At 44.5% G+C, this 26,651-nt stretch overlaps 1 protein-coding gene across 1 annotated transcript in view; it reads right to left on the bottom strand.

Annotated features, from left to right (window-relative positions):
• LOC132502437 (forkhead-associated domain-containing protein 1-like) overlaps positions 1–26,651 on the bottom strand; it is a 91,487-nt gene that overhangs the window by 28,577 nt on the left and 36,259 nt on the right. The window contains exons 4-6 of the mRNA XM_060118338.1: positions 22,749–23,019; positions 13,499–13,608; positions 10,180–10,416 (exon numbers count right to left, since the gene is read on the bottom strand). Of these exons, the coding sequence (XP_059974321.1) occupies positions 10,180–10,416; positions 13,499–13,608; positions 22,749–23,019 (618 nt within the window). The remainder of the gene's footprint in view (positions 1–10,179; positions 10,417–13,498; positions 13,609–22,748; positions 23,020–26,651) is intronic.

The raw sequence follows: 26,651 nt of genomic DNA, 5'->3' as shown, positions 1-26,651 counted from the left end.
GGCCTCTCACTGTGGTGGCCTCTCCCGTTGTGGAGCACAGGCTCCGGACGTGCAGGCTCAGTGGCCATGGCCCACGGGCCCAGCCGCTCTGTGGCATGTGGGATCTTCCTCGACTGGGGCACAAACCTGCGTCCCCTGCATTGGCAGGCGGACTCTCAACCGCTGCGCCACAGGGAAGCTCCACTAGCTTGTTTTGATAGATCAAAATGGAAGTGACAAGGAGAAGGGTGCAATTTATTTTCTTTTTTAAAAAATAAATTTATTTATTTTATTTATTTATTTTTGGCTGCGTTGGGTCTTTGTTGCAGTGCACAGGCTTATTGCAGCGCCTTCTCTTGTTGCAGAGCATGGGCTCTAGGCGCACGGGCTTCAGTAGTTGTGGCATGAGGGCTCAGTAGTTGAGGCACACGGGCTTAGATGTTCCACGGCATGTGGGATCTTCCTGGACCACGGCTCGGGCCCGTGTCCCCTGCACTGGCAGGCGGATTCCTAACCACCGTGCCAGCAGGGAAGTTCTGGATGCAATTTCTTTGTTCTCCTAAGGTAAGGTTGCCAGATTTAGGAGAGGAAAAAAGGATGTTCACTTAAAATAGGATTTCAGATAATGAATAATATATTAGTGCAAGTGTGTCCCATGCAATATTTGGGAAACACACTAAAACGAAATTCTAAAATTCAAATTTAACTGGGTGTCCTTACTTTATCTGGCAACCTCACCCAAAGAGAGTTCCTAAACTTCAGTCATTCATATACCACTTTCACTATTTTTCCCATGTCTCTTGGCTAGCCCCACTATAATTTCTTAGCATTTTTCGTAGAAGCAGCTCCCTTTTTAAACTAAAAACGTGCATTAAATTAAAAATAACTGTTATAAGAGTAAATAGAGACTCAGTATCTTAAATAAAAATAATCCCTCCAAAAGAAGAAATACAGGAATTTCCCTGTTTACCATCAGACCAGGTTGCGGGCATCACGCTAAAAAAAAAAAAAAAAAAAAAAAAAAAGATTGGGGGGAGGTGGTGGGCATGCCCAGGTAATGGAGTTCGGGCGTGCTGATATGGCCACCAGATGGCGCTCACAGCCTTTGGTCTTGGTTTGTGTCCTTGGAAATCTTGTCATTATTACTCTGGTAGAATTAACAGAAGCGTCAAGGTCTCACAAGTTTTCTGACTCGTTTCATGCACCATCATGGTTCAGAGTCTAGGACATTTGGGGCAGTTACACTTACTTTTTCCCTGGGGCACCTGAGACATTATTGGGGGGCGTCTATGCTAGAAGTTGCGGGGACACAGGCCACTCTGACCCCCACTCTCCCCAAGGCTATACTTTTGCATGTTTGTGCTTTGGAAACTTTGAGTAAAAAAATTCTTTCACATCTTACTTTTCTCTGTTGGGGGGAACTACAACTTTTCCATAAAAGGTCCTTGGAACACTGAAAGTGTTTGTAAGCTCTTCTCAGCTTAATGCTTTTATTTGCATGATACCAGAGATAGAACACACAGAGACAAACTTCCGGGAGTGAAAACATACGTTCCCCTCTAAGACTCCAGTGATTTTGACAGATTGAAAATATTTCAATCTGAGTGTCAGAGTTTTAGGATTTCGGATTGCTGGAAAACTCCAAAGAGTCTTCAAACCTCTTTGATACTTTTACTATCAAAATAAATATCCATATTGTTTGTAATGGCATAAATTCCAAGATGTTCAATGTCAAGCTGTGTAATAAAATGGGCACTGAATCATAAGAAAGTTAAGAGTGCTAGGAGGAGTGATTGTTTCAGGATGATAATTTGGCTTCTAATTAGCACAGGCGTATAAGAGCACATGGAGGTAAGAATTTTCTAGTGATATTGTAGCGGATCGAAGATCTCTGAGAGCAAATCATTATGCACACACCTTCGGGGACCAGGGAAAACACATAAAGTAATCAGAACCATAAATCAACCTGCCATGTGGCTTATACTTCTGGTGGAATGCTCTGCAGGCAGTAGAATAGTTAAGAAACTAAAATGTCAGTGGATGAAACTCGATTTGAGTTCAAACGAATGGAGCCTCTGGTTCATATATGCCTTGCTATAAAATATTCTTCTTCAGTTATAAGTGAAGCTCCAGGGGTAGGGGAGGCAAGAGCATGATGCATCAGTGTAATTATTTCTAGATAATTTCTTTGTAAAAAAAACATTTTTCCCCCAGATATCGGCAGCCACTTTAAATAATACTCAAATTGGGACCTGCTGATATTCAAAGATATGTGGAAATTATATAATATTCTATGTCAAATATATTTCAATTATTTAAAAAAAGGTATGTGGGGAATTCCCTGGCAGTCCAGTGGTTAGGACTCCGTGCTTCCACTGCTGGAGGCCTGGGTTTGATCCCTGGTCAGGGAACTAAGATCCTGCAAGCCGCGTGGTACGGCCAAAAAAAAAAAAAAAGGTATGTGGGAATAATTCAGCCTCGTCCATGTACCTGAAAAAGACATGTCATTTTCTCAGGAAAGCTCTGAAATGGGAGAATAACTGAAAGGAATATTTCAGCAAAATTGGGTTCAGTTCAAGAAAAAGGTGCTCATTAATGTGTCAGCTACATGTCAAGGTAGCTGTTTGCATTAATAATCCATACAGGACCTGTTACTTTCATTGTTTTTTCAAAACCAGGTTTGAAGGAGAGTCATTAGTTCATTTAAATATTAGAGCATGTATTTGTTGACTTGTTTATTCTGTCTCCCTCACTAGAGCATAACAGGGGGAAGGATCATGTCTGTCTTGCTCTCTGCTGAATTGTCAGAGCCTGGAAGAGGGCATGGTATGGGATAGGCCCCCCAAAATATTTATTTGGATTAATGGACGGATGGATGGATGGATGAATAAAGAACAAACTAACATACACAGTCCTAACAGAGTTCTAGAAGGTTACTGGGCCCAACCTTTGCCTTCATGGAGCTTACAGTTTCCTGCTAGAATCTCCTAGGTTCACCATACACAATCTGTGTCCTTTCTAGAGCACCATTTCTAGGACTGAAACTGTGTACCTAGAATCGGTTACAGAGGGAAAGACAGTAAACAGAGCACAAGAGAACAAAGGCCCCCAAGCACTGTCTACGGTTCTTTTTTTTTTTTCTATCTCTTTTTAAAAAATGCTTATTTATTTATTTATATTTTTCTTATTAGTCACCCATTTTATACACATCAGTGTATACATGTAAATCCCAATCTCTCAATTCATCATACCAGCACCCCCACCCCCTGCCGCTTTCCCCCCTTGGTGTCCATACGTTTGTTCTCTACACGTGTGTCTCCATTTCTGCTCTGCAAACTGGTTCATCTTTACCATTTTTCTAGGATCCACATATATGCGTTAATATAGGATATTTGTTCTTCTCTTTCTGACTTACTTCACTCTGTATGGCAGTCTCTAGATGCATCCACATCTCTACAAATGACCCAATTTTGTTCCTTTTCATAGCTGAGTAATATTCCATTGTATATATGTACCACTTCCTCTTTAACCATTCGTCCGTCGATGGGCATTCAGGTTGCTTCCATGATCTGGCTATTGTAAATAGTACTGCAATGAACATTGGGGTGCATGTGGCTTTTTGAATTATGGTTTTCTCTGGGTATATGCCCAGTAGTGGGATTGCTGGGTCCTATGGTAATTCTATTTTTAGTTTTTTAAGGAAACTCCATACTGTTCTCCATAGTGGCTGTATCAATTTACATTCCCACCAACAGTGCAAGAGGGTCCCCTTTTCTCCACACCTTCTCCAGCATTTGTTGTTTGTAGATTTTCTGATGATGCCCATTCTAACTGGTGTGAGCTGATACCTCATTGTAGTTTTGATTTGCATTTCTCTAATAATTAATGATGTTGAGCAGCTTTTCATGTGCTTCTTGGCCAGCGGTATATCTTCTTTGCAGAAATGTCTATTTAGGTTTTCTGCCCATTTTTGGATTGGGTTGTTTGTTTTTTAATATTGAGCTGCATGAGCTCTTTATATATTTTGGAAATTGATCATTTGTCACTTGTTTCCTTTGCAAATATTTTCCCCCATTCTGAGGGTTGTCTTTTCATCTTGTTTATGGTTTCCTTTGCTGTGCAAAAGCTTTGAAGTTTCATTAGGTCCCATTTGTTTATTTTTGTATTTATTTCCATTACTCTAGGAAGTGGATCAAAAATATCTTGCTGTGATTTATGTCAAAGAGTGTTCTTCCTATGTTTTCCTCTAAGAATTTTAGAGTGTCTGGTCTTACATTTAGGTCTCTAATCCATTTTGAGATTATTTTTGTGTCTGGCGTTAGGGAGTGTTCTAATTTCATTCTTTTACATGTAGCTGTCCAGTTTTCCCAGCAGCACTTATTGAAGAGACTGTCTTTTCTCCATGGTATATCCTTGCCTCCTTTGTCATAGATTAGTTGAGCATAGGTGCGTGGGTTTATCTCTGGGCTTTCTATCCTGTTCCATTGACCTATATTTCTGTCTTTGTGCCAGTACCATATTGTCTTGATTACTGTGGCTTATTAGTATAGGCTGAAGTTAGGGAGTCTGATTCCTCCAGCTCCATTTTTTTCCCTCAAGACTGCTTTGGCTATTCGGGGTCTTTTGTGTCTCCACACAAATTTTAAGCTTTTCTGTTCTAGTTCTCTAAAAAATGCCATTGGTAATTTGATAGGGATTGTACTGAATCTGTAGATTGCTTTGGGTAGTAGAGTCATTTTCACAATATTGATTCTTCCAATCCAAGAACATGGTATATCTCTTCATCTGTTGCTATCATCTTTAATTTCTTTCATCAGTGTCTTACAGTGTTCTGCATACAGGTCTTTGTCTCCCTACGTAGGTTTATTCCTAGGTATTTTATTATTTTGTTACAGTGGTACATGGGAGTGTTTCCTTATTTTCTCTTTCAGATTTTTCATCATTAGTGTATAGGAATGCAAGAGATTTCTGTGCATTCATTTTGTGTCCTGCAACTTTACCACGTTCAATGATTAGCTCTAGTAGTTTTCTCCTGGCAACTTTAGGATTCTCTCTGTAGAGTATCCTGTCATCTGCAAACAGTGACAGTTTTACTTCTTCTTTTTCAATTTGGATTCCTTTTATTGCTTTGTCTTCACTGATTGCTGTGGCTAGGACTTCCAAAACTATGTTGAAGAATAGTAGTGAGAGTGGACATCCTTGTCTTGTTCCTGATCTTAGAGGAAATGCTTTCAGTTTTTCACCATTGAGAATGATGTTTGCTGTGGCTTTGTCATATATGGCCTTTACTATGGTGAAGTAGGTTCCCTCTATGCCCACTTTCTGGAGAGTTTTTATCATAAATCAGAGTTGAATTTTGTCAAAAGCTTTTTCTGCATCCATTGAGATGATCATATGGTTTTTCTTTTTCAATTTGTTAATATGATGTATCACATTGATTGATTTGCTTATATTGAAGAATCCTTGCCTCTCTGGGATAAATCCCACTTGATGGTGTATGATCCTTTTCATGTTTTGCTGGATTCTGTTTGCTAGTATTTTGTTGAGGATTTTTGCATCTATATTCATCAGTGATATTGGTCTGTAATTTTCTGTTTTCGTAGTGTCTTTGTCTGGTTTGGGTATCAGGGTGATGGTGGCCTCAGAGAATGAGTTTGGGAGTGTTCCTTCCTCTGCAATTTTTTGGAAGAGTTTGAGAAGGATGGGTGTTAGCTCGTCTCTAAATGTTTGATAGAATTCACCTGTGAAGCCTTCTGGTCCTGGACTTCTGTTTGTTGGAAGATTTTTAATCATAGTTTCAATTTCATTACTTGTGATTGGTCTGTTCATATTTTCTATTTCTTTCTGGTTCAGTCTTGAAAGGTTATAACTTTCTAAGAATTTGTTCATGTCTTCCAGGTTGTCCATTTTATTGGCATAGTGTTGTTTGTAGTTGTCTCTTAGGATGCTTTGTATTTCTGCGGTGTCTGTTGTAACTTCTTTTTCCTTTCTAATTTTATTGATTTGAGTCCTCTCCCTCTTTTTCTTGATGAGTCTGGATAATGGTTTATCAATTTTGTTTAACTTCTCAAAGAACCAGCTTTTAGTTTTATTGATCTTTGCTATTGTTTCTATTTCATTTATTTCTACTCTGGTCTTTATGATTTCTTTCCTTCTGCTAACCTTGGGTTTTGTTTGTTCTTTCTCTAGTTCCTTTAGGTGAAACGTTAGATTGTTTATTTGAGATTTTTCTTGTTTCTTGGGGTGGGCTTGTATAGCTATAAACTTCCCTCTTAGAACTATGGGATGCTTTTGCTGCATCCCATAGGTTTTGGATAGTCGTGTTTTCATTGTCATTTGTCTCTAGGTATTTTTTGATTTCCTCTTTGATTTCTTCAGTGATCTCTTGGTTATTTAGTAACGTACTGTTTAGCCTCCATGTGTTTGTGTGTTTTACAGGTTTTCCCTGTAATTCATTTCTAATCTCATAGCATGGTGGTCAGAAAAGATGCTTGATATGATTTTAATTTTCTCAAATTTACTGAGACTTGATTGGTGACCCAAGATGTGATCTCTCCTGGAGAATGTTCTGTGCACACTTGAGAAGAAAGTGCAATCTGCTGTTTTTGGACGGAATGTCCTACAAATATCAATTAAATCTATCTGGTCTATTGTGTCATTTAAAGCTTGTGTTTCCTTATTAATTTTCTGTTTGGATGATCTGTCCATTGGTGTAAGTGAGGTGTTCAAGTCCCCCACTATTATTGTGTTACTGTTGATTTCCTCTTTTAGAGCTGTTAGCAGTTGCCTTATGTATTGAGGTGCTCCTATGTTGGGTGCATATATATTTATAATTGTTATATCTTCTCCTTGGATTGATCCCTTGATCATTACGTAGTGTCCTTCCTTGTCTCTTGTAACATTGTTTATTTTAAAGTGTATTTTCCCTGATATGAGTATTGCTACTCCAGCTTTCTTTTGATTTCCATTTGCATGGAATATCTTTTTCCATCCCCTCACTTTCAGTCTGTATGTGTCCCTAGGTCTGAAGTGGGTCGCCTGGAGACAGCATATAGATGTGTCTTGTTTTTGTATCCATTCAGCAACCCTGTGTCTTTTGGTTGGAGCATTTAATCCATTCACGTTTAAGGTAATTATTGATATGTGTGTTCCTATGACCATTTTCTTAATTGTTTTGGGTTTGTTTTTGTAGGTCCTTTTCTTCTCTTGTGTTTCCCACTTAGAGAAGTTCCTTTAACATTTGTTGTAGAGCTGCTTTGGTGGTGCTGAATTCTCTTTGCTTTTGCTTGTCTGTCAAGCTTTTGATTTCTCCATCAAATCTCAATGAGATCCTTGCTGGGTAGAGTAATCTTGGTTGTAGGTTCTTCCCTTTCATCACTTTAAGTATATCATGCCACTCCCTTCTGGCTTGTAGAGTTTCTGCTGAGAAATCAGCTGTTAACCTTCTGCGAGTTCCCTTGTATGTTGTCATTTTTCCCTTGCTGCTGTCAATAATTTTTCTTTAATTTTTGCCAAGTTGATTACTATGTGTCTCGGTGTGTTTCTCCTTGGGTTTCTCCTGTATGGGACTCTCTCTGCTTCCTGGACTTGGGTGGCTATTTCCTTTCTGATATTAGGGAGGTTTTTGAATATAATCTCTTCAATATCTTCTCGGGTCCTTTCTCTCTCTCTTCTCCTTCTCGGACCCGTATAATGTGAACGTTGTTGTGTTTAATGTTGTCCCAGAGGTCTCTTAAGCTGTCTTCATTTCTTTTCATTCTTTATTCTTTATTCTGTTCCGCAGCAGTGAATTCCAACATTCTGTCTTCCAGGTCACTTATCTGTTCTTTTGCCTCAGTTATTATATTGATTCCTTCTAGTGTATTTTTTTTTCCAGTTATTGTATTGTTCATCTCTGTTTGTTTGTTCTTTAATTCTTCTAGATCTTTGTTAAACGTTTCTTGCATCTTCTCGATCTTTGCCTCCATTCTTTTTCTGGTGTCCAGGATCATCATCACTATCATTATTCTGAATTCTTTTTCTGGAAGGTTGCCTATCTCCATTTCATTTAGTGGTTTTTCTGGGGTTTTATCTTGTTCCTTCATCTGCTACATAGCCCTCTGCCTTTTCATCTTGTCTGTCCTTCTCTGAATACGGTTTTTATTCCACAGGCTGCAGGCTTGTAGTTCTTCTTGCTGCTGCTGTCTGCCCTCTGGTGGATGAGGCTACCTAAGAGGCTTGTGGAAGTTTCCTGATGGGAGGGACTGGTGGTGGGTAGAGCTGGCTGTTGCACTGGTAGGCAGAGCTCAGTAAAACTTTAATCTGCTTGTCTGCTGATGGGTGGGTCTGGGTTCCCTCCCTGTTAGTTGTTTGGCCTGAAGCGACCCAACACTGGAACCTACCCAGGTTCTTTGGTGGGGCTAATGGCCGACTCTGGGAGGGCTCCTGCCAAGGAATACTCCCCAGAACTTCTGCTGCCAGTGTCCTTGTCCCTTGGTGAGCCACAGGTGTCCCCCGCCTCTGCAGGAGACCCTCCAACACTAGCAGGTACGTCTGGTTCAGTCCCCTATGGGGTCACTGCTCCTTCCCCTGGGTCCCAATGCACACACTACTTTGTGTGTGCCCTCCAAGAGTGGAATCTCTCTTTCCCCCAGTCCTGCCAAAGTCCTGCAATCAAATCCCACTAGCCTTCAAAGTCTGAGTCTCTAGGAATTCCTCCTCCCATTGCCGGACCCCCAGGTTGGGAAGCCCGACGTGGGGCTCAGAACCTTCCCTCCAGTGGGTGGACTTCTGTGGTAGAAGTGTTCTCCAGTCTGTGAGTCACCCACCCAGCAGTGATGGGATTTGATTTTATGGGGATTGCGCCCCTCCTACTGTCTCAGTGCGCCTTCTCCTTTGTCTTTGCATGTGGGGTATCTTTTTTGGTGAGCTCCAGTGTCTTCCTGTCGATGATTGTTCAGCAGTCAGTTGTGATTCCAGTGTTCTCGAAAGAGGGAGTGACAGCATGTCCTTCTACTCCGCCATGTTGAACCAAATCTGACTACGGTTTTAAGCAGAATTATGCACTGAGGCCAAAATTCATCAATGACCAACTGCTTTTTTATCAACTTTGTTGAGATATAATTTATGACCAAGATCAGTGGCCAATTTTAAAGTAGTTCTTTAAAACTTAAAAAGCAGTTTTGTTTTTTTTTTTGGATTTAGTTTCAGGAGGAAGGAAGTTGACTGGTAAATCCAGACATTCTGGGTGGAGATTTTTTGGTGAAATTCCCTATAAATGAACCAGCAGCTGCCTTCAGGTTTTGATAAAGGCCTCAGTGTTTGGAACACTGTGGGGTTCCTTCTCCCCATCTCCAGCTCTTTCTGGCTGGGTCCGGGTGGGTGTGAGAAGTGGTCACTGAAGCGACAGGAGTTGGGTGGAAATGCAAAGTGGGTGTGAAAGCATGAGGTGTACAAGGTGGCAGAGCTGAGCCCTAATCACATCACTGCCTCTCACTTGCTGTGCAAGCTGTAACAAGCTCCTGGGCATCTCTGAGCGTGCCTCAGTCTCCTCATCTGTAGAATGGCATCTGTCAGAAGACTGAGGTTTAAATAGCTAATGAGGGGACTTCCCTCATGGTGCAGTGGTTAAGAATCCGCCTGCCAATGCAGGGGACAGGAGTTCGAGCCCTGGTCCAGGAAGATCCCACATGCTGTGGAGAAACTATGCCCGTGGGCCACAACTACTGAGCCTGCACTCTAGAGTCCGCGAGCCACAGCTACTTAAGCCCTCATGCTGCAACTACTGAAGCTCACGTGCCTAGAGCCCATGGTCTGCAGCAAGAGAGGCCACTGCAATGAGAAGCCCATGCACCGCAGTGAAGAGTAGACCCTGCTCACTGCAACTAGAGAAAGCCCGTGCACAGCAACGAAGACCCAATGAAGCCATAAATAAATAAATTAAATAAATAAATTAAATAAATAAATAAATAAGTAAGTAAGTTAATGCACCAAAAGCACCTGCACCGGGGCCTGAACATGGTAGTCACTTAATCAAATCTAATATTGTTTTTACAAGGCTAGAAACTTGCCAAACCTGCACTTCCTGGAAGTGTACTCCTCACCATGTTGTGCTCACTGCCCATTTCTAACTACCCGGGTGGCTCCCCCCAGGCTCTACCTGAGAGCTGTCACCCTGTGTTGTGACCCCAAGGCCCCGACCCACTTGTCTCTGAGCCCCACCTGGTTTTTCAAGCTCTGGATCTCTCTCTGTTGGGCATCGTCCTCTTCATGCAGAGCCTGAAACTTGGGTGGGATCACCCTCTCCTTCTGCCTGGAGGCGGCTGTTTCCAACAGCTTCTGCCTCAGGTTGGACACTTGGCTCTGCAGGCTTGCTATCACGGTGTCTTTGTATTTAGATTCAAGTTCAAAATCGGAGAGACGGCTGACTTCTTTTCCCAGCAGCCGAATTATTTCATCCTGGGTGGAGGCCAGATGGGAAATTTACTAGGTGTGGGTCTGGGTGTAAGGCTGAGCCCATTTAAAGAAAGACAGGAAAAATATGGTATCATTCTTTGGGAAGGTGAGGGCAGGCAGGGAGGGTAAAAGCAGACTTTCAAGGCTATCTCTGTCATGTGGAAAATCTCATAGAGACAAGAATTGGGTTAAAATGAGGTACTTGTATATAGACTCCTGTAATGGATGTCTATACCTCACAGGTACGGAAACTTTCCTTTCCCCAAGAATTAGACTTCCATATTAAGAACAACCATCCCACTTGGGAACTTTTGTGGCTAGAAAGTTTACTTAGAATGTTTTCATTTATAATATTCAGCCTAGCACACTGGGGACCTAGGAAAGGTAGTTAGGAAAACAACATTCTGTTGGACCACATTCTGCCTATAATGAGGGTTATTTGTTTTAACTTAAAACATTCTGAACTATTTGTTTTCCCTTTCCTCTCTTCTAATATTTCCTGCCTCTTTTGGCTATTCATGTATGAATTTTTTCCAGGTAACTCAATCTGGAAAGTAAATGAGACAGGAATAGTGATTTATTTGCATGGGTTCATGTAAACTTTTGGCTGGAAAAACAAAATTGCTGGTAGACTGTACCCACAGGTATAATTAACCCTGTCCTCCATCTCTCCAGTGAAAAAGCTCTGCAGCCAAAGAATTGGTTAGGTTTTCCAAAAAAGGAAAAAAAAATCCCCCAAACTTCTCACCAGACGTTATCAATAAAATGTCAGAAAAACTGAAGAAGAAGAAGAAGAAAAAATTCCCCAGAGGCTTTTCCAAAGCAGTCACAGGAGGAGGTAAACGGGCAATTTCTGGGCCAGCTCATTCCCAGGGGAGCCGTCCAGTCAGCCTCACGACCTGCTAGCTCCGTGACCTGGGGCAGGACAGGGTCTCGCTCATGAGAAAGCCTGTCTGACATTGCCAGCTGCTGCCAGGGGCCTTCCTTTGGGTCCTTGTGAAAGTTGGTGGCAAAACTTCAAGAGAGAGCATCAGACATATTCCCTACTCCTGGGCAGTTTCTCCTGTTTCACCCTGTTATGATCAGCCAGGTGCTTATTCATTTTTCATGCAACAAACATTCATCGGGCAGCAACTAAGTGCCAGGCCCCGTGCCAGTGCTGGAATATAAGAAGTTTGCAGAGGGCAGTGGACAGCTGTGGGTTCTGCTTTCCTGCTGAGGGTCCCCTTGCCCTTCTTGGAGGGAGTGTTCCTCCTTCCATTTGGTCTGGGTAGGACTGTCAGTCATGTGCCCTGCTCCTTCCTGTCCCACCTCCCCGTGTGCATGTGGCCCAAGCTGGTCAATCAGAGATTTCACACATCGATTACAGAGGGAGAGGATCTTGCCTTCTTTTGGATCATGTAGGCTTGTTTGCCTGAGTTTGTCTTTTCTAACACACAAAGCCAGCCTTATGTAGAAAGCCAGACTCTGAGGGAAACAGAGGGGAGAATTTGGTAGTGGGGAGGTGTTCTTATGACATTATTCAAGCTCCTGGATCTAGCCATACCTGAAGCTAGTGGCCCTTTAAATTTTCCAATAAGATGAGCTAATCAATGCTCCCCCTCAAGCTAATTTGTTTATTGTCACTTGAAGGAGTCCTGGCAAGTCAGGGTATAAACGACTTATAAAGAGAAAGAATTATTTCTATTATAAATAGAAAAAATTATAAATGGCTTATAAACATTTTCTATAAATAGAAAAAATTATAGTGGTTGCACTATATTTCCAAGTTAAAATTGAGGCAGGTTGAACAATGGCTACAAATACTTTGCAGTTTTGCCATCCAGTCTATTTCCCCAACCTCTAGTCTGGGCTGGCTGCGTGACTAGCTTTAACCAACGGAATGGAGTGGAAGTGATGCTGCATGATCTCCAGGCAAGTTCTTACAGGCTGTGCAGCTTCTGCTCTGGCCCCCTGGGAACCCTGAGACCACCGCGCTGTGATGAAAAACCACATGCACAAAGGGGCGCACCAGTCCAGGCGTCCTGGCTGAGGCCCTAGATGTGGGAAGGAGGCCAATGGAGACCGACCACCAGCCTGGCCAAGCCAGCGGCTTACTGAGGCCGCATGAGTGAGGCCAGGGGACACGAGCAAAGGAACCTTCCAGGTCAACCCATAGATTCTGGGGAATAATGAATTGCTGTTTGAAGCTGCTAAGTTTTGGGATGGCTTGTTACACAGTGATAAATACAGAATCTGAGTGTGGCTTCTCGCCCTTCTGCAACATTTTGCAGAGTCTGGTCCCAGGATGCCTGGGTTGGAACCTCCTGCCTCCTGAAGGTTTGGATTTCCGTGTCTGACAAGAACCCCAGGTAGGTCTGCTCCTCACAAACTCTGAGAATTGCTGCAGGAGCAGGCCCTGGCCCTTAAGGAAAGCGAGATATTATAGACTGCTTCTTTTACAGTAACTTTCAAGTCGTGTCTAAGTGGGGAGAAATTGACCTGGGCCCTTCCCAGGATGGCTTGAATCCACCTGTTCTGCTCGCATCCCTGCTTTAAACCTCTCTGGCTCTTTAACGAGTCTCTTGGCCCAGGCCTCCCTGACTTCAGGGCTCACGTCCTCCTGCTAGGAACGTGTTTTTGCATCACTGTTCCATCACTGAAGGTTGACCAAGTGATTACTGTGTGGGAGTTAGAAGTACCCGCTGAGAAGCTAACCAGAACTGGGTTTGAATCCTAACACTGCTCCTTGCACTGGGCAGCCTTGAACACATTACTGAACCTCTCTGAGATTCAGTTTCCTCATCTGCAAAGTGAGGGTGATAAAATCTATTTTGAAGATGGTGAAGATTAACGAGCTAATAAATGTCAAGTGCACAGGACATGGCCCAGCACACAGTAGGTGCTCAGTACCTTGTAGCTGTAGATGTTATTTGGGATAAAATGAGCAGTGGCCAAACCTGGCTGAATGTCTTGGGAGGAAGAGGTGGTTTCTTGGAAGTAGGAAAAAGGGACAGTCCTTGAGACACAGAGAACAAGAGGCAGTGGCAATCTCGCCAAGGTCCCTCTTGCTGCTGTAGCTCTGTGCTTCCCCGAGACCCCTCACCTTATCGTGCTGGGACAGGTCCTGGTCCACAAAAATTTCTCTGTAGGGCTCTGCCACAGGAATTTCCTCGGCCACTGATTTTTCGGACAGTTCCGCCGCGTTGGTCCACACTAACACACAAGATCAACAGAGAATGCAGAGGAGACTGTGAGTTTCCCCAAAGCCCTAAAGAATATTTTCAGATTCACCTTCCCATTCATGAGACTTATGCACTGAAAGCATTGCAGGAGGCCTGGAAAGGGTAAGAGCTGCCTCAGTTCTCTTCCCCAGCGTTAACTGCACTGAGGCCCTGTGCTGTGTCTCTTTCCAGACTTTTTTCTATGCCGCATAAGAGCTGAGGACCTTGGGCAAGTCATTTGCTCTCTCTAAGCCTTAGTTTCCACATACATAATTCAGGATCCCTGATAGTCTCTGCTATAAAGGGCTATCTGGAGATTAAATAGAATAATGATATAGAGCAGGGGTTGGCAAACTATGGCCCTGTGGCCAAATCTGGCCTTCTGCCTATTTTTGTAAATAAAGTTTTATTGCAGCATAGTCACAGTGATCATTTACATATTATTTATGGCTGTTTCCCAGCTACAAAGGCAGAGCTGAGTAGTTGCAGCAGAGACCATGTGACCCACAAATCCTAAAGTATTTACTATCTGGCTCTTTACAGGAAAAGTTTGCTGACCCCTCATGTAGAGCATTTAGCACTAAACGTTAGCTATATTTTTTTTATTGCAATCATATCTTTTCAAAAAACAAAAATGCATTTACATGACAGAGATTCTTATCCAGCTTACTTTTCAGCTAACAATATCAAAAACATCTTCCCATGTCAGTATTTGAGGCTGTACTGGGTTCTTTTCAAGGGTAGCATTGTGGTCCACTGTACAAGTGTGCCAAACGTGTTTAACTACGATCCACTTGAGAGACATTTAAGCTTTCCTAATTTTTTTCTTATTTACCCCAATATTACAAGGCCTGTTTATATGACTTTTGGGGAGTATGGCATTGTGTTTGGGGGCCCCACTCTGGATCACATCAGACATCTCGCAATTCACTCACATCAACACTGAATACATTTTTTTTTATTGGTGTAGAAACGTTTGTAAAGATTTCTATAATTCTACGTGTGAGATCACTTGGGCCCAAGCAGCGTATTTTAAATTTCCAAGTGACTATGGTTTCTGGACAGTCACTGCACATTCTTATCTTCTTGTGAAGTGAGAAACTGAACAAATTGTTTTCAGTGGTGATGAAACTTTAATGAGTATTAACATTAATGATGAATGAAGCACGCACTGTCATGTTTGTGGACATTCATCATTTATTCATTTTGCTTCTGCATTTTTTATTTATGCATTTTAGAGTCAAAGATTCCTGCCCCCGAGCCAGGTCTCAAACCTGTTTGTGGACCCCAGAACCTCTAGTGGACATAGCTGATGGCCTGTGGTGCCCGGAGAATGCTCAGCCTTGCGTGTTGAATGAGCAGCCGTGGCCACAGTGTTTCCTGGGGCGCGAGGAACAGAAGGGCCTGGAACTTCAGCAGCTGCCCATTTTCTCTCCTTCCACCTCCCCAACTAGGTCCATGATTAGAAAACTTTTATTTGAAGCTCACTGCCCCCATCTGACTCTCTTGGATCCTGAGCAGCTAAGTCCTAACTGACTACAGCAGCAGTGCCTGATAGACAAATAATGGGAGCTACAGAATGCAATTTTCAATTTTCTAGTAGTCACGTTAAAAAGGTAAAAAGAAGAGATGAATTTTTTAATGATCAATTTTATTTAACCCAATACATTAAAAAAATATCATTTCAACACGTAATCGACAAAAAATATGGAGATATTTTATATTCTTTTTCTTCGAGGCATGAAGCCTTTGAAATCTGGGGTTTATTTTACACTAATTGTGCACATCAATTTGGAAACTTAATTTTCAGGAGGAAGACTTGATCTGTTTTCAGATTCCTCAAGAAATCGGCTCCCACTGGAGGATGGTACTGCCTGGCCTGTGTCGCCAGGGAGGGCCTCGGGGTCTGACCCTAACTGGGCCCCTGTCCAGTATCAGCTTAGAGCTCTGGCATCTGATGCCATCTCTAGGGGTGACTCCGGCTGCCTCTGCGACCCTGTCGTGGCTGCCTTGAGGGACGCTTCCCTGCAAGATGATGACCGGAGGGGGGACTTCATCAAACTTACAGAACAGGCTGATCGATGGGGTCCCTTTACTGGGGAAGGTGTGTTTACTCAAAGCCTTTGTGGGGCTAGAATTTGCTCTGAGACTCGCTTTCCTTACACCCAGGAAGGGAGGTGCTGGAGCAGTTACCCCTCACCCACCCCAAACTTCTTTACTGGCTACTGTTATTTATCAGAAAGAACCTAAGGGCCATGTATGAAGAAACTGGCTTAACTCTAGCTGCTGGATCCTTCGGAGGTCCCAGTGGGGAGAAGCCCCAGGGAGGGTCGGGAGGGCTGGGGCGGTGGGACGGCGGATATGGGGATGCAGGCACTTTAAGAATTTTCGTGCATGAGCTGTTGGCCAAATGGCAGGGGAGTTACTTTAATATTTTAACAACCCCCAGCTGTCCTGGTGCGCTCCAATAATCACCAGTCTGCAGCAGGGGCAGTATGTGTGCACCTTAACTGTGTCTTTCAGACATTGTAAGTTGTAAATAAAAGTTAAATAACAATCATGGTTAGGTAATAACTTAAATTTTAAATATTAAAATTTTAAATTATTAAAATTTAAATTTTAAATATTAAAATTTTAAATAATTTAATATTTACTGAATGTTCGCTGTGCACCAGGCGCTGTGCTCAGCACTTACACGCAGGATACGATTCCGTCTTCATAACAACCCCGTGAGATAGGCATTATTATTCCCATCTCCATTTTATATGTGAGAGATATGAGGCACAGAGACGTCAAGTCACCTGCTCAAGGACACACAGCTGGTAAGTGGTAGAGTCAAGGGATGAACCTAAGTTTGTTGAATTCAGAGCCTATGCTTTTAACCACTATGCAGTCATGTATTGAAGTGGGAAGATGTTTATGACATATTATTGAATTTTAAAAATCAGGTAGGGAAGTCCTTGGCAGTTCAGTGGTTAGGATTCTGTGCTTCCACTGCAGGGGGCACAGGTTCCATCCCTGGCTGGGGAACAAAGATCCTGCAAGCTGAGCGGCACGGCCAAAAAAAGAAAAAAAAAGAAGGTTACCTAGGTTAGGTTCATATGATCCCATTATTGGGAAAAAAAAAAAATATATATATATATGAATCAAGATGCTATTTTAATAAATCACTCCACATATTTTCTTTTCTCAGTAATTCTTCCCCACCTCCCATGAGCTCTTGCCATTAAGATTTGGCCTTGGAGCTGACGTTTTATTGCCTTGTGGTAAAGGAAGGATGAGTATTAACTAGAACAGGATGATTTTTCCCCCAGGCAAAATGATGTTTTGATTTTTGACAATGTCTGGAGACATTTTTGAGTACCACAGTTAGGGGGGGGGGTGGTGGTGGTGTTGCTACTGGTATCTCTGCTGGGTAGGAGTCAGGGATGCTGCTAAACATTCTACAGTGGACAGGACAGATCCTACAACAAGGAGTTATGCGACCCACCTGTCACTGTGCCAAGATTGAGAAACCCTGACCTGATCTGAAGTCAATAAATCCTTGGCTTTGGGTTTTCAAATAGAATTTTTCAAGTCTAAAGCAAGGTGACAGTCTAACAGTAAACCAATTTAATTGGAAGAGCCCAGCTTTGCTAAGAGAGGAAAGAGCTTTCTCGGAACCCTTAAAAAGAGGTGTTTTCTGTCAAGAGACAGCATGGAGGACTGGAGCACAGAGTATTCTCTAAAGCGTGGAGTAGAGAGGCCCAGACAGAAAGGAACTCCCCATGACACGGGAAGGTGAAAGTCCTTTTCTGAGGATGGGGAGAGAGTCAGGGGAATGAGGGCAAACGTTTGGAAACATGAGACCTGGCTGAGAGGCTGAGGAGATAGAGCCCAGGTAGATGTGAGGGACTCTAAGCCATACGACTCATCCTTCATTTCTCCATGGGGGGATGCAAGTCCTTTAGAGAAGCCCCAAGTTCAACATGGCACTGGAGAAACCGGTGATTACAGTGGAAAAATTTAAATGGCGGAGTGAAAAAAAGAAAAGAAACAGCCCATGTGCCATGTATCCAAAGGACGCATTAAAAAACAACCCCAAAAACCCTGTATATATGTTCATAAAACAGAACATGATCCATACAACAAAATGAATGAATCTCAGAAATACTATGCTGAGTGAAAAAAGCCTTGCACAGAGGAACATGTACTACATGGTTCTGTGTACTTGAGATTCTAGAACAGGAATATCTAATCCCTGGCGGGAAAAGAGTTCAGAAGAGTGGGTGCCTCTGGGGCCTGGGGCTGGGAATTGACTGGGGAGGGACATGAGGGAACTTTGTGCGGTGATGGTAATGTTCTATATCTTGATAGGAGTTTGGGTTACATAGGTGTACACGACCGTCAAAACTCAATGAGCACACTCAAGATCTACACCTTTCATGGTGTGTTAGCCAGTCTCCAAGATGGCCCCACTGATTCTTGTCTCCTGGTATTCAGACCCTTGCATCATCCTCTCCAATACTGGATGGACTTTATATTAGTTAGCTGGGGCTGCCACAACAAAACACCACAGGAGGTCTTAACAAAAGAAATTCATTTTCTCACAGTTCTGGAGGCTGGAAGTCCAAGATCAAGGTGTGGGCAGGGTTAGGCCTCTCTCCTTGGCTTGCAGACGGCCACCTTCCTGCTGTGTCCTCACATGCCCTTTTCTCTGTGCACGTGCATCCCTGGCGTCTCTCTCTCTCTTCTTACAAGGACACCAGCCCTTGGATTAGGGCCCACCCAATCATCTCATTTGAACTTACTCATCTATTTCAATACACTATCTCCAAATATGGTCACATTCTGTGATATTGGGATTGAGGCCTCAGCATATGCATTTTGGGGGAATGCAATTCAGTCCGTAACAAAGCTCCTCTATGTAACCAAGGATATTGCAGAAATGACACAGTTTGATTCCTGAGCTTAGATCCTAGAAGACATTGCAGCTTCTGCCTCACTCTCTAGGACCACTTGTCTGGAGGAGCTGGCAGCTTGAGGATGCTCAAGCAACGTATGGAGAGGTGCGCTTAGTGAAGAACTGAGGCCTCTTACCAAAAGGCATGGGAGTGAACCATCCTAGAGGTGGGTCCTCCAGCCCCAGACAAGCCTCCAGAGGACCACAGCCCAGCCACCACCATGACTCCCACCTCAGGGACAATCCTGAGCAAGAATCCCCCAGCGAAGCCATTCCCAACTTCCTGACTCAGAGAAACCATGAGATAATAAATGGTTACTGTTGTTTTAGGCCATTACATCCTGCAGTAATTTGTTATGCAACAATAAGTAGCAAATACAGGTTTGGGCACCAGGAGTGGTGCAAAATTTAACAAAAACCCTAAAATGTGGAGTGGTTTGGGATGGAACAGTGGGCAGAAGCTGGAGGATTTTGGCCAAGAGTCTTTGAGAAAGCCTGAATAGTCTTAGTAGAAGCCCGATGGCCTTTGAGGAGGCCGTGAGGGAAGGGTTCCAGGAAAGTGAGGAAAATGTTACTGGGGTTAAGGGATCCTTGTTAGGTGGTGGCAGAAAGTTTCCTAACACGTTGCCTGTGGTCATGAGGAAGGTAGAAAATGTTTGTGATGAGGCTGAGTGGTCAACCTAAAGAGAGTCCCAGACAGAGTCTTGGAAGGTGCTGCCTGGTTACTTCTTGCTACTTATAGTGAAATGTGAGGGGGAGAGACAGTTAAATGAAGGGCTGTTAAACCAGGGCAGTGCTCTGGGCTTGAAAATTCCGTGCCTCTCCACGTGGCAAATGAAATGTAAGAAACAGGTTCTGGGCAAAGATCAAATCAAGGGTGCTCTCAAGAAATCACAGTCTAGAGAAGAAGCTGAGGGTGTGGTTGTAAAATCCTTTGTTAAGAATACAGATCCAGGTCAGTGTCCAAGAAAACCCTTCGATCCAAGAACTGGGCTTCTAAGAAGCTTCTGTCCTTTGTCAGTCTTTGCAGAAGCCCATGGTGGAAGGGCTTGTGACAAAAAAGTCTGTGGGCGTGGGTTTTGCCTAATAGGATGAACCCCAATAAGAAGCACTGCCAACTCAGACTGACAGAGACCCACAAAAGTCAAAGAAGCGTCTGGACCCCCAAGCTTCTACAGGCAGGAAGCAGGCTATAAAACTATGCAGCCACATCCATGGGACACCTTTCATAGGAAAGGGAGGACGACTCCGAAGGTGGAGCTCAGGGACCAGAGGCACAGCCAAGAGCCCTGGAAAGTCATTTCTGGGCAAGAGTTGGACTGAAGCCCAGTCAAGGAACTGCCGGTATTTTCCCAGCTGGACTTCAGAACTGCTTTGGGCCAGGGGCTCCTGTGTGTTCCCTGGTTTTCTTCTTTTGGAACAAGAGGGGTGTATGGAGCAGTGACGCTATGCCTGTCCCACCAATATGTGCTGGGTGTGTGAGGGACAGACCCTTTGTTCAGAGGTCTTCAGATTTCTGGAAGTAGTACTTGATGAGCTGAACGTAACGTACTACACCCATGAGCCCCATCTGTACCTGGACTTGATTTAGACGAGATTCTGGAATTGGAGCCGAGGCTGTTACTGGGGTGAGATTTTGGGGGGCCTCCGGAGAGAGGAGGAGGAGTGTGAATCATTGAGGACACGAGGGCAGGCTGTGGTAGCCGGCCTCCAAGATGACTGCTGATAATCCCCACCTCCTGGTGTTCAGGCCTGGGTGTAGTCTTCTCCCACACTGGAGGGTGAGGCCCTGGGTAACCAGCAGGATATTGCAGCAATGACAGAGAATGACTTCTGAGGCTTATTCACAAGAGATGTTGCCATTTCCATCTTACCCTCCAGGATCACTTGCCCAGGAGGAGCAGCCGCCGTGTCATGAGAACGCTCGAGCCACTCTCTAGGGAGGCCCATGTGGTGAGGAACCGGGGCATCCTGCTGACAGCCATGTGAGCAGCCGTGTTGGAAGTGGATCCTCTGGCCCAGGTCAAGCCTTCAGATGACTGCAGCCTTACGAGGGACCCTGAGCCACAGCCATCCTGCTAAGCTGCTGCCAAATTCCTGACCCCACAGAAACCGTATAGATGATAACACATGTTTGATTTTGCTTTAGGCTGCTACGTTTGGGGAGAATTCGTTATGCAATCATGATAACTGATACACATTCTGTGTTCATTTTACATGAAGGAGACAAAAAATGTTGAGTTCTAGTTAATGGTATATGTGCTGAAACATTTAGGGGGAGGACTACAGATGTGTGCTATTTATTTTGAAATGCATCCAAAAAATAAGATGGATTAATGCCAGACAAGAAGGATGGGTAGACAGAAATGTAATAAAGAGTACAGCAAAGTGTTAGCGGTAGAATTAGGAGGAGAGCTGTCTCTGTAAAATTCTTTTTGCTTTGCTGTATGTTTGAAAGTTTTCACATTAAAATGCTGGGGGGGGGGCTTCCCTGGTGGCGCAGTGGTTGAGAGTCTGCCTGCCAATGCAGGGGACACGGGTTCGAACCCTGGTCTGGGAAGATCCCACATGCCGCGGAGCAGCTGGACCCGTGAGCCACAACTACTGAGCCTGCACGTCTGGAACTTGTGCTCCGCAACGAGAGAGGCCGCGATGGTGAGAGGCCCGCGCACCGCGATGAAGAGTGGCCCCTGCTCGCCGCAGCTGGAGAAAGCCCTCGCACAGAAGTGAAGACCCAACACAGCCATAAATAAAGAAATAAATTAAATTAAATTAAAAAAAAATGCTGGGGGGAAATGGCTGAGTAATTTCTTAACTTGGGTGGTTGGTACATGAGCCTTCCTTAGATGATGATGATGATGATGTAAACTGCAGAGATACATTTCATTTGCTCCTTAGTCTGTTTATTTCAGTATAATAACTATTATTTGAATGGTTGAGGGAAGTGACTAGGTGAGTGGTCCTGAGTGAGACCAGGGAAGGGTGTGGAGGCAACGAGGTACCTGGGGACTCAGAGGGGTCTGGGGCTGGGACACAGAAAACAGAGAATGGGACCTTCACACCAGTGGCCACAGAAGAAACCTGGGAATCATGCCAGGGACTAAGTCGACCCAGCTACTCTGCCAGTAAGCCTGGCAAGGCCAAGAGGATGGTGACAGACAGGAAGTCTCCTCCCCAAATGCCATGAGGCCTTCTGGGGGGGAGGGGGGAGAAGGAAACCCTGATGGCTGTGTGTCCCCAAAGTGACCAGGCTGTGAGTGACAGTCACTGAGATAACCAGCCTTAAATTTGACTGAAAAGCGTTATTTTAGATTAGATTGAATACATAACCTCCAGAGAAGTAATTTTCTCCATAAGCCTCAGTCTCCTCTTACCTGTAAAATGGTAATAAAATATTTAAAAACCTCCTAAGGCAAGAGGGACTTCAGTTACCAATATGTCTGTACATCTGAGTTGAAGTATATAAATTTAGATTCTGATACAGATTCATATATATTCATATATATGTACAAACACACACACACACACACACACACACACACACTCACCACAGAGGTACTGACGTGTGCAGATGGACAGAGCACAGTCTTGGAGGAGTTTGTACCAAAAAGTCAACAGGGAGAATTCTGGTGATAAGGGTGACAGCTTATCTTTTACTGTTTTCTAACTTTCTGCTTATCCCAATTTTTTCACATTTGATTATGTTCTACTTCAGAACCAAAGAACATAAGCAAAAGCCAGAGAAAGACAAATATCATACCATATTGCTTATATGTGGAATCTAAAAAAAGGTACAAATGAACTTATCTACAAAACAGAGATAGAGTTACAGATGTAGAAAATAAACTTATGGTTACCAGGAATAAGAGGGGGGAGGGATAAATCGGAAGAGAGGGATTGACATACACAATACTATACATAAAAGAGATAACTAAGAAGGACCTACTGGATAGCACAGGGAACTCTCCTCAATACTCTGTAATGGTCTATATGGGAAAAGAAGCTAAAAAAGAGTGGATACATGTATATGTTGAACAGATTCAGTGTGCTGCATACCTGAAACTAACACAACACTGTAAATCAACTGCACCTCAATAAAAATTTTTAAAAAAAGGGGAAAGCAGAAACTGAGACCCATCCTCCTAGCAAAAGCCCCTCCCCTAAGCTACCAAGGAAGCACCCATGAGTACCTTGCCTGATGATGGGAACGCTGTGGGCGGCTCTGTCCACCCCGAAGGAGAACATCTTCTCGCTGGCACTCACGTGCTGCCTGTGGGAGGCTGGTGGGACCATGGGGGGCTCGGGGGACCCCTGCGACCAGCTCCTCTGCACTGGCGCTGGCCAGATGCCCGGGTAGAAGGGGGTCTGTCGTGGTGAGGGTGACTGGTTCAGTTGCTGGGTGGCCCAAGGTGGCTGTGGCCTTGGCCAAGGTGCTGGGCCCCTCACCGATGGGAAGGAGACCTGCAGGGGCAGAAAAGAGGGTCAGGGGAGGTTACGAGCAGCTGGGGTGGTCTTCACCTTTCTGTCCCGGCGACATAATTGCTGCCCTAGATTTCGGCGTATAAGTCACTTCTCCCAAGAATCCCTCCCACACTCCCCAAATTTGGGATGGCGGTCCCCACCGTGGGTCACCTTGCACACTATCACACCACCATTTATTGGGTGCAGCCTTCGTGCCAGGCACCCAGTCAAGAGATTCACATGCATTACCTCATTTAATACCCCTGATGCTCTGTGATGAGCCCGAGGCTGAGCAAGACCTAGTGACTTTCCCAGGATCACAGATTTGGCAGTGAGCGTCTGAGCTGGTACAATGCCACCTCTGAGCTCTGAGAGGCTGACAGCTTTTTGTCTACCTTGCTCAGCACCGTATCCTCAGCTCCTAGAATAAACCCTTGGCACATACACAGTAGGTCCTTAAATATTGGTTGAAAGAATGAATGAACACATCTCCGAGATTCAAGCCCAGCTCTCCAGGACACACACATCCACACTGTGTGTCTCCCTGGCACTCCCATTCCACCTGTTCCCTGAAGCCGAGAGCTCTGGGGTGGCAGGCACCCCAACTGGCTCGAACCCCAGCTGGATCATTAACCTGTGATCCTCAACATCTGCCACATCTGATTCTTGGCAGACGCTCCATAAATATCTATCGAGGGAACCTTTTTTCATCTGATCCAGCGGAAGATGTCTATCTACTTTCATTAGAGAGCACATCAAAATCCATGTAAACCGGGAGAAGCAAATGCTGAGATGTGCTGACACCTGGCTTTGTCTTGGTTAATGCTGTTGTGGCCATCCCTCCTCGAGCCTAGTGGTTAAACCGTGACATCGTGAATGCTACCATTTATTGTAATTACTCACCGATTTCTCGCGATAGCCCTGAAGGGGAGGAGCTCTCCTTATTCCTAGCTTACAAATGAGGCTTGGAGAGGTTAAGGACTTCACCAAGCTCAGGTGGTGGTGGAGAGGTTGGTGGGACTGGGGTTCTGGAAAGCTCTTTCCCTCTCGGTCTCTCTCTCCCTTCTCTGCCCCACCCCCCAGTCTCTTGGCAGAAAAAAACACACTTTTCAAGTAAGAAGCTAAGTTCAAAGGTTTGCCTCCTGTGGCGGTCACGTTTCTCTTTCTGCAGACTGCAGACACATAATGAGAAACAGGACAGAATGCTTCCGAAATAGGAGCACTGGCAGACAGAACTTCCTATAGCTCCAGCTGGATTGTATTCAAGAAGAAGGTTCTCCACTCACTCATGTTCCCAAACCAGTCTTTTAGCTACAGTCTTTCCCAGCCAAGTCAAGAATCTGGTGAATTCCGCTGAAGACTTTTTTGGAGTCAGGGAGAACACTGTTCGGGAAAATCAAACTCCAATTGCCTGGCGACACCTGGCCCAGCATTTATGATGACACTGGCCCTGTTGAAACCTGTTTCAGGAACGGACTTGGCAGTGTTCCAGAACTCTGTTACCTTATGTGGAGATTCGAATTTCTCTCCACTGTGGGTACCTCGGTCTCCACCTAAGCTTTCTTCCTTTCTCTCCTTTCAGAAGCTGAGGTGTCCTGCTCCTGCCTTGCACTCACTTCTCCATCCATCCGATCCCTTCCCGTCCTCTCCTCTGGGGCTGTCTTGCCTCAATCATTCCTACAACCTTTCCTCATCGATTTAATAAAGATTTATCGAATGAAAGGGCTGAAGGTGGGAAGGGGGAAATTTGAGTATGTTTTACCCCCGCCTGATAGAAAACAAATCGAGAGACCACGGGTAGTGTGGAGGAATTCCCTTTTGTGCTGGGATGCTCAGGTAGATGTGCCTCACTGCCCACTAACTGCCAGGGTGCTGAAGGGAGTGCTCATATCTCATGCCTCAAGTGGTTCACTGCCGTAGTGGACAGGCCGCAACCCACCTGGCTCTTCTGGAAATTCCAGGAATCTCCCTCCCAATCTGTCAGCCCATTGCTGTGGGTGGGGCTAAGCAATCAACCAATCACACTCCCTGGACATACTGATTGGTTCAGTGGTGGGGCAAGTGATCCAATCAGATCCAAGGAGACCCAAGAAGATTTGGCTGGACACCAGGATCTGGAGTGACCTGGTGGGACTTCACAATGCAGCCAGCATGAGGGAGTGGAGCCCAGACATGGAGAGAGGGAAGCTGTTTATTTATTTTTCAAATTGTGGTAAATAACCTGCAACATAAAATTTATCATCTTAGCCATTTTAAAGTAAATAGTTCAGTGGTGTTAAGTATAGTCACATTTCTGTGAGATGGATCTCCGGAACTTTTTCGTCTTGCAAAACGTAAACTCTATTAACCATTAGACAACAACTCCCCATTCCCTCCGCCACCCAGCCTGTGGTGACCAACAATCTGTCTCTATGAATTGGACTACTCTAAGTACCAAGTACCTCAAATAAGTGAAATCACATGGTACCTGTCTTTTTGTGACTGGCGTATTTCACTTAGCATAATGCCCTCAAGGTTCATCCATGTTGTAACATGTCAGAATTTCCTTCTTTTATTTTATTATTTTTTTGTGTGTGTGGTAGGCGGGCCTCTCACTGCTGTGGCCTCTCTCGTTGTGGAGCACAGGCTCCGGACGCGCAGGCTCAGCGGCCATGGCTCACGGGCCCAGCCGCTCTGCGTCATGTGGGATCCTCCCGGACTGGGGCATGAACCCGTGTCCCCTGCATCGGCAGTTGGACTCTCAACCACTGCGCCACCAGGGAAGCCCTTCCTTCATTTTTAAGGCTAAATAATATTCCCCCATACAGTTTAGAGTGTATTTTGTTTATCCATTAAGCGTCATAGGCACTTGGGTGGTTTCTACCCCTTGGCTATTATAACTATGCTGCTGTGAACATGGTGGGGAAAATAAGGAAGCTGGTTTTGAGCACTGGCTGGGGTGCTACACTGAAGTGCTCCATCCCTGAGGCTGGCTAGAGCTGGTTTCTGTTGCTTGCAGCACACAGAGCCCGAACGATAGGGCCCCTAGTGGGAAGGAGCCAAAGATGTATAAACGCAGCAGAGACTCCAAGCTCTTCGGGTATAAAAATTTAAAAATAAAGTTTTTTTTTTTTTCTCTGAAGCATGTTGGTTGAGGGTAGCTTTAGTTGGATGGTTAAAGTTGGTTTTCTCTAGTTTCCCGGCTTGCTTTATCAAAGGGAAGGTCAAGGTTTTCTCAGAAATTGCTGCTGGTAACTACAACGAAACAGGCAGGGAGAAAAGCAAACATAAGAAGAAGACTCACATTAAAAGCCAGCTCTGGGCTGTACAGGAAGCATGGGGTCAAGGTCAGTTATCAACAAGTCTGTTTTTATTATTGATTTATTTTAGATTGAATTCTATTTATTTTTGTCTGTGTTGGGTTTTCGTTGCTATGTGCAGGCTTTCTTTAGTTGCGGCGAGTGGGGGGCTACTCTTGTTGTGGTGCGCAGGCTTCTCCTTGTGGTGGCTTCTCTTGTTTCAGAGTGTGGGCTCTAGGCGCATGGGCTGCAGTAGCTGGGGCACATGGGCTCAGCAGTTGTGGCACGTGGGCTCTAGAGCGCAGGCTCAGTAGTTGTGGCGCATGGGCTTAGTTCCTCCATGACATGTGGGAT

The sequence above is a fragment of the Mesoplodon densirostris genome, chromosome 2 (genome assembly GCF_025265405.1).
Source record: "Mesoplodon densirostris isolate mMesDen1 chromosome 2, mMesDen1 primary haplotype, whole genome shotgun sequence".
In the NCBI taxonomy this organism is placed as follows: Eukaryota; Metazoa; Chordata; class Mammalia; order Artiodactyla; family Ziphiidae; genus Mesoplodon; species Mesoplodon densirostris.
Note: the sequence above shows the minus strand (reverse complement) of the source record. Positions and strands in the feature narration are given on the sequence as shown.